At 44.4% G+C, this 14,173-nt stretch overlaps 2 protein-coding genes across 3 annotated transcripts in view; one reads left to right on the top strand and one right to left on the bottom strand.

Moving 5' to 3' along the window:
* Positions 1–14,173, bottom strand: part of POGLUT2 (protein O-glucosyltransferase 2) — a 64,687-nt gene that overhangs the window by 43,770 nt on the left and 6,744 nt on the right. The window contains exons 3-4 of one of the 2 annotated variants that reach the window (XM_069970736.1): positions 11,507–11,712; positions 6,877–6,954 (exon numbers count right to left, since the gene is read on the bottom strand). In XM_069970736.1, the coding sequence (XP_069826837.1) occupies positions 6,877–6,954; positions 11,507–11,712 (284 nt within the window). Of the gene's footprint in view, positions 1–6,876; positions 6,955–10,754; positions 10,848–11,506; positions 11,713–14,173 lie in introns of those variants that run through there. The other variant, XM_069970737.1, reaches the window with a different exon arrangement.
* Positions 5,384–14,173, top strand: part of BIVM (basic, immunoglobulin-like variable motif containing) — a 42,489-nt gene continuing 33,699 nt past the window's right edge. The window contains exon 1 of the mRNA XM_069970742.1: positions 5,384–5,452. The gene's annotated coding sequence lies outside the window, so the exon portion shown is untranslated. The remainder of the gene's footprint in view (positions 5,453–14,173) is intronic.

Below are 14,173 nucleotides of genomic sequence, written 5' to 3'. Positions count from 1 at the left end.
TGACCATTTTGACCCCACAGGTATTAGAGGAAAGTATTCAAAATAAGACAGTAAAATTGAAAAACTCGAATTTTTCCAATAATATGTTCGTTTAGTTTGAAATTTCTCAATTTCACTAGGAACAGGGGAGAAGCTGCATGCCCAAATCTGTAACGCAGGTTCTCCTGAGTAGAACAGTACCCCATATGTGGGCATAAACCACTGTATGGGCACACAGCGGGGCTCAGAAGGGAAGGAGCGCCAATTAGCATTTTCAGTGCAGATTTTTCCGAAGAAGTTTCTGACCGCCAGGTGCGTTTGCAGCGCCCCTGTAGTGTCAGCAGAATAGAACCCCCCCAAAAGTCACCCCATTTAGGAAAGTACACCCCTCAAAGAACTCATCTTGGGGTGCAGGGAGCGGTTTGACCCCACAGGTATTAGAGGAAAGTATTCAAAATAGGACAGTAAAAATGAAAAACTCTAATTTTTCCAATAATATGTTCGTTTAGTTTAAAATTTCTCAATTTCACGAGGAATGGGAGAAAAAACGTACCCCAAAATCTGTAACGCAGCTTCTTCTGAGTAAAACAGTACCCCATACGTGGGCATAAACCACTGTATGGGCACACAGCAGGGCTCAGAAGGGAAGGAGCGCCAATTTGCTGGAGCAAAACCGCAGCTAGTAATAGTTATTAGAGTAGCGCAGTTACTAAAATACAATAAAAAAATGAGATTACAGGTAATGTGGGGTGGTCACGGGCAACCTGGGGTGGTCACGGGCAACCTGGGGTGGTTACAGACCATCTGAGGTGGTTACGGGCAACGTGGGGTGGTAACGGCCCACGTGGGGTGGTTACGGATAAACTAAAGTGCTTATAGGTAATCTGGGATGGGTACCTGTAATTTGGGGTGGTTACAGGCAATCTGGCATGGTTACGGGCAATCTGGAGAGGGTCACTGGCAATTTGGGGTGGTCGGGGGCAACGTGCGGTGGTCGGGGGCAACGTGCGGTGGTCGGGGGCAACGTGCATTGGTCAGAGGCAATCTGGGGGGAATTACGTGTGATTAGGGGCAACCTGGGGGGGTTACAGACAATCTGCGGTGGTTACGGGCAACATGGGGTGGTTACAGACAATCTGTGGTGGTTACGGGCAACATGGGGTGGTTACAGACAATCTGGGGTGGTTACGGATAAACTGAAGTGCTTATAGGTAATCAGGGGCGGGTACATGTAATTTTGGGTGGTAACGGCAATCTGGTGTGGTTACGGGCAATCTGGAAGGGGTCACTGGCAACGTGTGTGAGTTAGAGGCAACGTGCGGTGGTTAGAGGCAACGTGCGGTGGTCAGAGGCAACGTGCGGTGGTCACATGCAAACTGGGGGGTTACGGGCAATCGGGGCTGATTACGGACCATCTGGAGGGGGTCACTGGCAATTCGGGGTGGTTACGGTCAACATGTGGTGGTTACAGGCAACGTGCGGTGGTTACGGGCAACGTGCGGTGGTTACGGGCAACGTGCGGTGGTTACGGGCAACGCGCGGTGGTTATGGGCAACGTGCGGTGGTTATGGGCAACGTGCGGTGGTTATGGGCAACGTGCGGTGGTTATGGGCAACGTGCGGTGGTTATGGGCAATGTGCGGTGGTTATGGGCAAGGTGCGGTGGTTATGGGCAACGTGCGGTGGTTATGGGCAACGTGCGGTGGTTATGGGCAACGTGCGGTGGTTATGGGTAAAGTGTGGTGGTTATAGGCAACGTGCCGTGGTTATGGGCAACGTGCGGTGGTTATGGGCAACGTGCGGTGGTTATGGGCAACTTGCGGTGGTTATGGGCAACGTGCGGTGGTTATGGGCAGCGTGCGGTGGTTATGGGCAACGTGCGGTGGTTATGGGCAACGTGCGGTGGTTATGGGCAGCATGCGGTGGTTATGGGCAACGTGCGGTGGTTATGGGCAACTTGCGGTGGTTATGGGCAACGTGCGGTGGTTATGGGCAGTGTGCGGTGCTTATGGGCAGCGTGCGGTGGTTATGGGCAACGTGCAGTGGTTATGGGCAACGTGCAGTGGTTACGTGCGATCTGGCGTGATTACGGGCAACCTGGGGCGGATACAGGCAACCTGCGGTGGTTACGGGCAACCTGGGGGGTTAGGGGTAATCTGGGAGTAAACTGCAATTATTACTATAATAAAAAGTGTGTGTTTTTTTTTTTTGTATGTTTTTCACTTTTTGTACTTTATACATTCATTTTCACTGTATTACTATGATATTTTCTATCACAGTAATCATAGTTCAGTGACAGAGACCAAATTGGTCTCTGTCACTTAAAATTTTCCGAGATAACTGATTCTGGAGCGCATGCGCACTTCAGAATCAGCCTGGACGCCGAGGAGGACGGAGCTCCAGGATCAGGTAATGTATATGGGGAAGGGGGGTGACTAAGGGACGGGGGTGACTGGGGGGGTGGGGGGCGACTTGGGGGGGGCGACACTGTATCACTTTTTATCCCCTGTCACCAATGATTTATGGTGACAGGGGATAAAAAGTGCTTTTTTGCACTGGGAACAGGCGATCAGCGGTATATAGTATATACCGCTGATCGCCTGCTCCGGGACCACACGGGGGTTCCCGATCACTGCCCCATGAGGTAGCGGAGAGCATGGGGCTTTGATCATTTATTCATTTCCATCCCTGCGAACAAACATCGTTTGTTCGCAGGGATGGGGGCGGCCATCTTGGATGTGATGGCCGCCCGGGGAGGGATAGTGATCGCCTACTAGGGGGGCTGATCTGGGGTCTGGGCGATACATTTTCATCTCCCCCCACCGTGTACTCACGGTGGGGGAAGATGTAAGGCGGCGCCGGTAATGCCCGGTACCCGCGGATCGCCGCTATAACGGTAATAGCGCCGATCCGCCGGTATCGTAGGACGAGGGGAGGGGGCCGGGGGACACACTGTTAGTGGAGGTGGGGGGAGGCAATGATCTGCAGCCTCCCCCCGCCTCCCGATCGGCGGGGGGACACGGAATCTCCCCATAGACGCTGCGGTCGCATTGACCGCGGCGTTTATGGGGTTAACTGCCCGGGGGGAGCGCGGCTCCCCTCCGGGCAGAGGCAGCAGGAGGAGGCTGTGTCACACAGCCTCCTCTTGCTGCTCGATCTTAGATAGGGTCAGCGGGGGGAGGCAGGGAAGCCATGACGTCCAGGGACGTCATGATGCGTTCTGACACTGCTTTTCATGATATTGGGGGAAGGGGTTAATATATATGAAGGTATTAATGGCGATCCTTATACGCTAGGGCGACACCAGCTTTTAGTGAACTGATGGTTGCAGTTTATAGCAGTGCTTCTCAAACTGTGAGGCGGGCCTCACCAGTAAGGCGCCCCCTAGTTGTTGGTGAGGCCCAGCTGGGGAGGCATTTTTTACAAAAGTAACTATGATCTGCACAGTCCTTTTGCTGTTTGCAAAAATATCCATTTTAGCCACAACATTTATTTATTTTGTACTTGCTTTATTAGTATCTAGAGCTTGGCAGATGGGTGACAGGTAGCCCTAGCATTATTTTCAGCTTTTAATTGGACTTTGGTGGGGCCAAGGAACCCTCTTGGTCAGTCTGGTGAGGCCCAGGCATTGCCTTGGTCTGTTGGGTGAGACTCCAGTAGAAGAAGTTTGAGAAGCACTGGTTTATAGGAATACGTGCACATTTTGCGCTGAAACTCTGCCTAGTTGACACTGTCAACCGAGTAAATAAATCAATTTTGGAGAAGAGAGACGCAGAAAAGTTTTATATAGGTATATATCAAATGTGCAGCATCTTAGGTTGTGAAAGGTGCAGAGAACTGCACATACAGTATAATAAGGGGGGGGGTGACAATATCACTCTAAAAGGAAATCCGTCACCACGTTCATGCTGGCTTAAATTAGGGCAGCATAAACTAGTATTACTTAAATCATTCTGTTCAGCTGTTCTCCTGATATGCAGGAGAATGGCCTTTGAACTGTGCCACTCCCTCCACCCCAGCTGCTATACAGTATAGTTTATATATACACACAGTATAGATAGGTAGCTGCCAATCAGCGCTGGTGACCACACTTACATATTGGAGAGGACTGACCAGTGATTGGCTGAGGGAGCTGTCCAGAAGTGGAGGTAGGATCCTTCAGCAGGGGACCAGGAGACCCATAGGAGGACGCAGGGGAGCGCGAAGAGGTAAGCATAGCTTTTGTATTGTTTTCTCACATACTTGGAACAATATATAAAAAATTTCCCTCACCGGATAACCCATTTAAAGGGGTAGTGCGGCGGTAAACAATTATTCACAGAATAACACACATTACAAAGTTATACAACTTTGTAATGTATGTTATGTCTGTGAATGGCCCCCTTCCCCGTGTCCCCCCACCCCCACCCGTGTACCCGGAAGTGTGGTGCGCTATACATACCTGTCACGTGCCGACTCGTCTCCGATCTTCAGTCTGCGATGTCATCTTCGGATTGGCTGAGCACAGTTATGCTCAGCCAATCGCGGCTGAGCAGCCGATGACGCTGAAGAGGGCGGCCGGCACTCAGGACGCTCGGAGGGATTCGGCCCGGCCGTCCGAAGACGCCATCGCAGGCTGAAGATCGGAGACGAGTCGGCATGTGACAGGTATGCATAGCGCACCACACTTCCGGGTACACGGGTGGGGGTGGTGGGACACGGGGAAGGGGGCCATTCACAGACATAACATACATTACAAAGTTGTATAACTTTGTAATGTGTGTTATTCTGTGAATAATTGTTTACCGCCGCACTACCCCTTTAATGGACTAAAAACAGCCAGAGGACTTTAGCATGTAATAGTTTAATCGCTTACATAAACTATTGGGCTATGTTCACACTAAGTTGTTTTCTCTCCGTTTTGGAAAAGACAAAATGACGTCCGTCATTTTGAGTTCAAAACATCATCCGTCATTTCGCTGTTTGGCTGCTGTTGGAACATTATTCTAGTTTAGGTGGATTAAGTGGCCTTTGTGTATGTCTTTAGTTGAAATGTCCATTGAACGTAATAGTAAGAACGGTCAAAGGACGTTGAAAAAAGAAAAAAACTGTGTGAACAACTAAAAAATAATATCCGATGTTTGTAAAAGATGTCCGAAAATAATTGTCATGATCATTATTTTGACGTCGGCATACACTATTTGCATTGGACCTCCGTCATTCCATTGACTTCAATGCATTGCTTTGAAATCAATTAAATTGCGGCAATAACAGATGTCTTTTTAAATAGAAAAAGCGTCCGCCTTTTCTTTTTTTTAACGTAGTGTGAACATATCCTTTGGGTAATCCACTGTATTTTGCCAGTTAGTATTATACTGACTCATGGCAGATCTGGGGCCTTTTTAAGGCCACCTGCTGCCATGGCAACCCATGGCATAATGACACGGTAGGGGTGCTGATGGGCTTACAGTAGGTGCCACAGTCACTACTGAAAGGTGAGTTTAAGGGTTTAAACAACTCGATTTTGTCTGTTGCGGTGGGGTTCCGCCTGTACATTATAGTTGACACCTGCTGCTATATTGCCAACTCCGGAAACCGACTCAGTATATTTATGGAATTGTGTGAGAACTCAAAGATGGCTGGACCATTGTAGAAATTGTAGTTCCTCTGCGCTTTGTTTTGACCCCTATAGATTGTAAGCTCTTGCGAACAGGGTCCTTACTTCTCACGTTTCAGTTGATTTTTAAATGGATATTTCAGTAATGTCTGATGTTGTCTATATATGAAGCCCCAGAATTGTAAAGTTCTGCAGAATATTTGAGCATTATATAAATAAAATTGCCTGCTTCCATGTTAAGGGATATTGTCTCCCCCTTTCTGTATGAGGAGTTTTCTACACAGCTGCAAAGCCTAAATTCTTACCTTACTTTATAATAGATTTCTTGGTGCTTGGTCTAGTGAAAAATGCTTTTTATCATTGGTGGATTTTCAAATGGACGGGCCTTCATGACCACTGTGCCATTTCGCCCTGCCCACATAGGCCCCGCCCCTCCGTGACGTTCTCAGCATCTAGGTCTGCCCCTCATCGGTCACTGGTCTAGGCCCCACTCCCTCTAGGTCAGCCCATTCTGTTGGCCGCAGGGGGGCAGTGCTTAGACACCGAAGATGTCACGGGGAGGGGCCAACATCACTGATATGGGGAGGGTGAAGTGGCACAGCAGTCGTGAAGCCCTGCCCAGGTGGCACAATCCACCAATGATAAAAAGCATTTTTCAATGAAAAAAGCACCAAGAAATCTATTATAAAGTCCTCATACAGAAAGAAGGTGACAGTATCACTTTAACTGACTTCCACTCTATAGCGCTCCTCCCAGGCTGCTGGGAAAAGATGGATCCAGTCCTGGGAAGCTGCATACTGCAGCTTAGTCCCATTAACTACAATAAAGTTTAACCACTCTTGAACAGCCTGGTGCCTTGTTGCAAATGAAGCACTAAACACCATAGCTCCTTTAGAAACATGGATTGGAACGAATGCCAGGAGTCACCGCCCCAATTATCTGATACCCCATCTTAACACAGGCCATCAATATTATAGTCCTGGAAAACCCTTTCAAATGTATTATGCCACCTGAGTGATACAAACAGCTCTAAAGGTGCGTTTACACACATTTATCTGAAAGATTTTTGAAGCCAAAGCCAGGAACAGACTACAAACAAGTCATTAAGGAAAGACTTAGATTTCCCCTCTTTTCAAATCCATTCCTGGCTTTGGCTTGAAAACTGTCAGATAAATCTCTCTGTGTACTGTTGTGTACTCTGTAATGACAGTAATAACATCTAAAAGACATTACTACCCTAAATTATACTTACACTTCATCATCAGATGGTCAGAATAGTCAAGGTTTACCGCAGGTACTCACTTTATTTGTTAAGGAAAGCAGGAGAGAATCCATGAAAATCCTGAAGCCAACATGTTCTCCATATGTTTTTATATAAATCTATAAAAATCAAATTGAAAGATCGTGTCAGGACACTTGTGAGGCTGTCACATAGATAAATCTCAACCATCATATAATGGAGTCAGCCAACTTTCCAGTTATACATTCTTTGCTTTCTAGCTAACATTTGCATTCGGCTACAGTGGGTACGGAAAGTATTCAGACCCCTTTAAATTTTTCACTCTTTGTTTCATTGCAGCCATTTGATACGTTCAAAAATTTATTTTTTTTGCTCATTAATGCACCCCATCCTGACAGAAAAAAAAATGTATATTTTTGCTAATTTATTTAACACGAAAAAATGAAATATCACATGGTCATAAGTATTCAGGTCCTTTCCTTAGTATTGGGTTGAACCCTTTTGAGCTAGTACAGCCATGAGTCTTCTTGGGAATGATGCAACAAGTTTTTCACACCTGAATTTTGGGATCATCTGCCATTTTTCCTTGCAGATTCTCTCCAGTTCCCTCAGGTTGGATGATGAAAGTTGGTGGACAGCCATTTTCAAGTCTCTCCAGAGATGCTCAATAGGGTTTAGGTCAGGGCTCTGGCTGGGCCAGTCAAGAATGGTCACAAAGTTGTTCTAAAGCCATTGATTTGTTATTTTAGCTGTGTGCTTAGGGTTATTGTCTCGTTGAAAGATGAACCTTTGGCCCAGTCTGAGGTCCAGAGCACTCTGGAAGAGGTTTTTATTCAGCATCTCTCTTTACTTGGCCACATGCATCTTTACCTTGGTGAGGGAGGTAAAGAAGAACCCCAAGATCACTGTGGTGGATTTCCAGAGATGCACTAGCGAGATAGGAGAAATTTCCACAAAATCATCTATCACTGCAGCCCTCCACCAGTCGGGCTTTATGGAAGAGTGTGGCGACGGAGGCCTCTCCTCAGTGCAAGACATATGAAAGCCTGAATATAGATTGCCAAAAAAACACATGAAGGACTCCCAGACTATGAGAAATAAGATTTGCTGGTCTGATGAGATGAAGATTGAACATTTTGGTGTTAATTCTAAACGATATGTGTGGAGAAAACCTGGCACTGCTCATCACCTGCCTAATACAATCCCAACAGTGAAACATGATCGTAGCAGCATCATGCTAATGGGGACAGGGACAGGACAACTGGTTGCAATTGAAGGAAAGATGAATGTGGCCAAGTACAGAGATATCCTGGATGAAAACCTCTTCCAGAGTGCTCTGGATCTCAGACTGGGCCGAAGGTTCATCTTCCAACAAGACAATGGCCCTAAGCACACAGCTAAAATAACAAATCAGTGGCTTCAGAATAACTCTGTGACCATTTTTGACTGGCCCAGCCAGAGCCCTGACCTAAACCCAATTGAGAATCTCTGGAGAGACTTCAAAATGGCTGTCTACCAACGTTCACCATCCAACCTGATGGAACTGGAAAGGATCTGCAAGGAAGAATGGCAGAGGATCCACAAATTCAGGTGTGAAAAACTTGTTGCATCATTCACAAGAAGACTCATGGCTAGCTTAAAGGGGAGGGGGCTTCTACTCAATACTAAGCAAAGTTTTTCTTGTTTTATGTATTTTAAGTAGGCTCTCTAGCATACCCTCTTAGAACGGCTAAATCATAACTCTTTAGTATTGCATAGATCAATATATATTATCTTATGAAACAATATGGCGTTACTATGGTAGTGTATAAATGCAAACAATACTGGTAAATATATCGGTACAATTTACTTAAGCGTATATCACACCATATACATGCAAAAATTATCATAGAGCAAAAAAAATAATTAAAATTATCACATAGAGCAAATAAATAATTAAAAAACATATAGGGTTAAAAGCGTACGTATCTGTAAAGTATAAAAAATAAATATCTATAGCATGATTCTTGGGATGTCCATAGAGAAATACATAGTTTTATCTATTGGCGACTTTGCAGGGCCCTTGCAGGTCGCCATGTTTATGACCACTGTGTTTGTATTGGGTTAGTTCTCAGTCCACTATTTGATATTCTGGTATATATTGTAACGGTTAATGATTGTTGTTTCTGTTAATAAATAAGATGTATATCATATAAAGAATTGGTGGATGTCAACCTCTCACCAGTCCCGTGGCTCTAGGTCTGCACTGTCTACGGCCGTAGACTGTGGGGAGCATATAGATGAATTTGCAGCTCCCCCCATTGGTAGATGTCTCGGTAGGAGCTCTCTTTTAGGGTGTACGGCAGAGTTCTTATGTTGGGAGCTGTTAGATTCAAGGCAGTGTGTTTGGAATCTGACTGCCTCTCCCAGTGTGGCCAGGTAATCACCCTTTGCTGGGCGTTTCTCCTGTAGCTGCTGCCGAGATGGAGGTATTCTCAGTGCATCCAATGTGGACAAAACAGGTGACCCTATACGTTTTTTAATTATTTTTTTGCTCTATGTGATAATTTTAATAATTTTTTTGCTCTATGTGATAATTTTTGCATGTATATGGTGTGATATACGCTTTAGTAAATTTTACTGATATATTTACAAGTATTGTTTGCATTTATACACTAGCACAGTAACGCCATATTGTTTCATAAGATAATATATATTGATCTACGCAATACTAAAGAGTTATGATTTAGCCGTTCTAAGGGGGTATGCTAGAGAGCCTACTAAAAATACATATAGTTATTGGTTTTCCGGTGCCAACCAAGTAGTGCACTCACAATACACCCCCAATACCAATTGTACTACTAGGTAGAGTTCTTACTATCCAGATAATTCGATTTTCTTGTTTTATAAATTTGCAAAAATATCTATTTTGTTTTTTTTCTAGATGGGGGGAAGAGTGTACATTAATGAGCAACAAAAATGAACTTTTTTTTCAACTCATCAAATGGCTGCAATGAAACAAAGAGTGAAAAATCTAAAGGGGTCTGAATACTTTCTGTACCCACTGTGTATCCCAGACTGTGACCCCAGAATCCAACAAAATCAGATACGTTTTCTGTGGATCAGTTTCAGTGTGAATCACTTTAGGGCTAAGTAAGTTCCAGGGGAATCGCAGCCGTTGTTACAATGGCCGTGATTCCCACGGAACTTAGGTAGTGCTGCCTTTTTAGGGAATCCCGGACGGAGTGTATACACATAGTATACACTATGGCTGGGATCCCTAGCGGCGCAGTAGAAAACTGACATGTCAGTTTTCTGCGGCCGCTATTCATTGAATAGCGGCCACAGAAAACCCTGCCAGTGCACACTGTGGAGAGAGAGACTCCAGCCGCTAGCTTCATAGAGTGCAGTGGGGAGTTCTGATGCTTGCATGCACGGATGCACCTGCATCAGAACTCTGTGGCGCTAAAGATCATCCGTCCGGTACTGCATTACCGGCCGGGAAGATCTTTTCTGAGACCGGCCGTTACCTTGACGTTTCCTCTCACCATATAGAGAATCTCTGGAATGGGGTTGTTTAGAACATCTCAGTACTTTCATCAAATTTGCAGCAACTGTTAGAAGCTATACTGTCCATAGCCTGTCCATATTCCAACAGAATAATATTAGCATCTAGTGGAATCTATGACGCAAGTCCTGTGTTTCTAAATGTCAACAGAGGTCCAACACACTAGATGGGAGTATCTAAGTGGCTAGTGTTAAGTAAAAAAAAAAAAAGCATATATAGAAAATTTAAAGTACACCTAATTCTGTTGTCACCAACCTCACTGATAGCTGGAGTGATATAAGAGAAGAACAGAAAACATTGCTGCTATATTCACAATACTGCAACAAAAGACTCACTTTAGAGTCTATTCTAAATGTATGTAAAGGTAGGCACCTTTTCACAGGTAAATTGTACCTTTCATATAACTGTGTGTGTGCTTGTAGACAGATGCTTTTAATTTCCTGTTGCTAAGCCTTTGAATTTCTGCAAACTGGAATGTCGCCTTGCTTCCCTTCACGATGGTCACTAGAGAATAAAAGCATTTTGCACTGGAGAATTCTGGTAGCATAGCGGGATATATGAAAGGTACCTGGGGTCTCTTTGACCCAACAGCTGTATAACAGTGACAGCAGTTTGGAACATGAATTGCAGCTCACATATTTACTTTCAGGACCTGATCTTAATTTTTTGACACGTCTAAAAAATGTGACAAAAGGTATTACAAACGATATTATCTTTAATATCTTATCAGTCGCATTCTGACCACTGCCGCTCAGCTGTTTTTCCCAAAGTGCCTGCATAAAAAGAGAATGGCCCCAGAAGCAGACAGCTCTGTACATTATGTAGTGGTCGTGCTGAGATACCACAGCTCAGCTCAGCATGGCCACTGTACAGCCCATAGCAAAGGGAAACTGACAGCACAGATATACATATATCCATGCTGTCAGTTTCCAGATCACACGAGCAGTGCATACATACCATCTGCAGTGCTGTGTGATCCAGCATCCGACTCTCCGTCCTGCTTTATGGGCGTCTCTATATCTTTAGGCCGGAAAGCAGGACATGAGAGGGGGATCCCAGATCACACAGCAGCTAATTGGCACTTGTTTTCGTTCTTGCATGTCCCAATGCTGGGCAGTTTAAAAAGACCCTTACACCGAGCATACCTTATTGTCCTTGATGGTGTAATGACACAAGCTTTGGCGGTCACCAAATCTTTGTGGGATTTCTATGGCAATCTTGTCAGGATCAACCATTGGAAAATGTTTAAGATCACGTTTAATTTGAGGAATGGAGTCATTACATCCCATTTGGCTTAACCAGATATCACTGACAGGCTCAGGGCAGTGACAGTCTTCACTGTAAATTGGACCTGAAGTTAAACATGTGAAACATACAGGTTAGAATTTCTAAAAGTATTTGTGCTACATATGCAGTGTAAAAAAAAAGTTGCATATTATGTCCTGCATTGTTTTCTTGTAACTTTTACAGGGTGGGTAGAAATAGCCAGAAGGAGGTGGGCTGGCAAGTTTCTGACAAAATGAACAGAAAATCTTGCTTATTAAATTGCAAATGTATTACTGTTCATAGCAGGGGCAGATTTCAGTTTCTGGCTTTATCACAATGTAAAATGTGCAACATTTATTAAGAGACAAGCGCCTCCTAATACACTTGGGGCATATCACTCCAATGAAATTCAGTTTAAGACTGATGTATGAGATGCCTGTCTTAGTAAATCTTCCTATAAAGTGCAATGTCTAGGCGTACTGAGAGAGAAAGAGCACCATGTCAGACTGGAAAGAAAACTCCACTTCCTGCAGGACATACAGATGCTGATAAGTACTGGAAGGCATGACATTTTTTTAAAGAAGTAATTTACAAATCGGTATAACTTTCTGACACTAGTTTATTTAAAAACATTTTTTATTCTCCAGAGTACCCCTTTAAAAACATAAAATGCTGTTCCAGGATGTTAATATTAGTGGCCTGTCTTCAATATTTTATCTGTGGTGTTTCAGTTACTGGAATAAACAGACAATACAACAATGACAATGTTTTATTCTCTGTGTTTAGTTTATTTCAAATTTTACATACACAGATGACACTAGAGCAGACAAGCTTATACAGCGGGAGAAGTTATGTAGTATCTCCACTTGGCCTGCAGAGGTCACTCTAAGCTTTTCTTTTTTATGCAGTCAGGCATGCACTATGAAGGTAGCCAAGCACTCTGCCTGCTAAATACCTAGACCTAATTTGCATTGTAACAGAGGATATAAAAAATTGGATGAGTGACACTCTGAATAGTTTTACCCCTCAGCTTATATCGTGGTAAATACTCGAAATCAAAGTATTTTAGGAGTGATACCTTTATTGGCCAACAAAAAATTGTTAGAGCTGTGAGCTTTCGGGATTCACAAGATCCCTTCGTCAGACAAGTTTACAAATGAATGACTTACAGAAACAGCACAACATTTTAGGGATGTTACAAGCAAGAAGGGAGATACATCTGTGAATGGGGGGGGGGGGGTGAGGGGGTATATACATCACATAGATAAGCCAGGGCAATAAAAAGGACTTGTTGTAAATTAAAGCTTATTTGGAAGTCCAAGATTGTTGGTCAGTTCAGTCTTATCTGTAGAGTGTGTCCATGTAGTGGGTCATAAATCCAGGTGCCAGGTTTAATCCATGTGTTAATGACTGGAATGTTTTTATAAATTTGAATTCCCACACTTTCCTCTCTCTGTCACTCTGGAAGTGACCTTTAAGGACCATAACCTTTAAATCTGTTATTCTATGGTCCAGTCCTAAGAAAATGTTGGCCTACAGGGGTGTTGAGACTTCTTTTTATTGTATGTCTATGTAAGTTCATTCTAGTTTGTAGCTTCTGTTTTGTTTCCCCAATGTAAATCCCTGTGGGGCATTGTGTACACTTTATCATGTAGACCACATTGGAGGATGTACATGAGAAAGCATTGGTAATTGTGTAGTCCCGCTGTGTATTGGGGATGCGGATTGTGTTTGTTTGTAATATGTGGGGACATGTGCTGCATTTTCTGTTGTTGCAGGGGAAGGTGCCAGGCTCTGTTGTTGATGTCAGAGCGCTTTTTAAAAGGAGGTTTCTTAAATAAATACCCCTCAGCTTAGAAATTGTCTCTATAGAACCCCCAAAGGGGGCATTCACACATTCCATGCACAGTCCGTATATATGAATGATGTGCTGGGGAATTGAATGTGGAGTTCCCAGCGCCATAATTCACAGCTGTGTCAGTACTGTGGTACAGTAGATTAGAGAGGACAGTGGCAGAGTACTTGACAAAGTACATTAGATGGGCCAGTGGCACAGTACATTAGAGGGGACAGTGGCACAGTACATTAGAGAAGACAGTGGCACAGTACATTAGAGGGGACAGTGGCACAGTACATTAGAGGGGACAGTGGAACTGTACATTAGAGAGGACAGTGGCACTGTACATTAGAGGGGACAGTGGCACAGTACATAAGAGAAGACAGTAGCACTGTACATTAGAGAGGACAGTGGCCCAGTACTTTAGAGAGGCCAGTGGCACAATTCATTAGAGAGGACAGCGGCACAGTACATTAGAGAGGACAGCAGTGCAGAACATTAGAGAGGACAGCAGTGCAGTACATTAGAGAGGACAGCAGTGCAGTACATTAGAGGGGACAGTGGTACAGTACATTAGAGGGGACAGTGGTACAGTACATTAGAGAGGACAGTGGTACAGTACATTAGAGAGGACAGCAGTGCAGTACATTAGAGGGGACAGTGGTACAGTACATTAGAGGGGACAGTGGCAGAGTACATTAGAGAGGAC

Source organism: Dendropsophus ebraccatus, chromosome 5 (genome assembly GCF_027789765.1).
Source record: "Dendropsophus ebraccatus isolate aDenEbr1 chromosome 5, aDenEbr1.pat, whole genome shotgun sequence".
Taxonomy (NCBI): domain Eukaryota; kingdom Metazoa; phylum Chordata; class Amphibia; order Anura; family Hylidae; genus Dendropsophus; species Dendropsophus ebraccatus.
The sequence above is the reverse complement of the archived record's forward strand: the minus strand, read 5'-3'. Positions and strand labels throughout refer to the sequence as shown.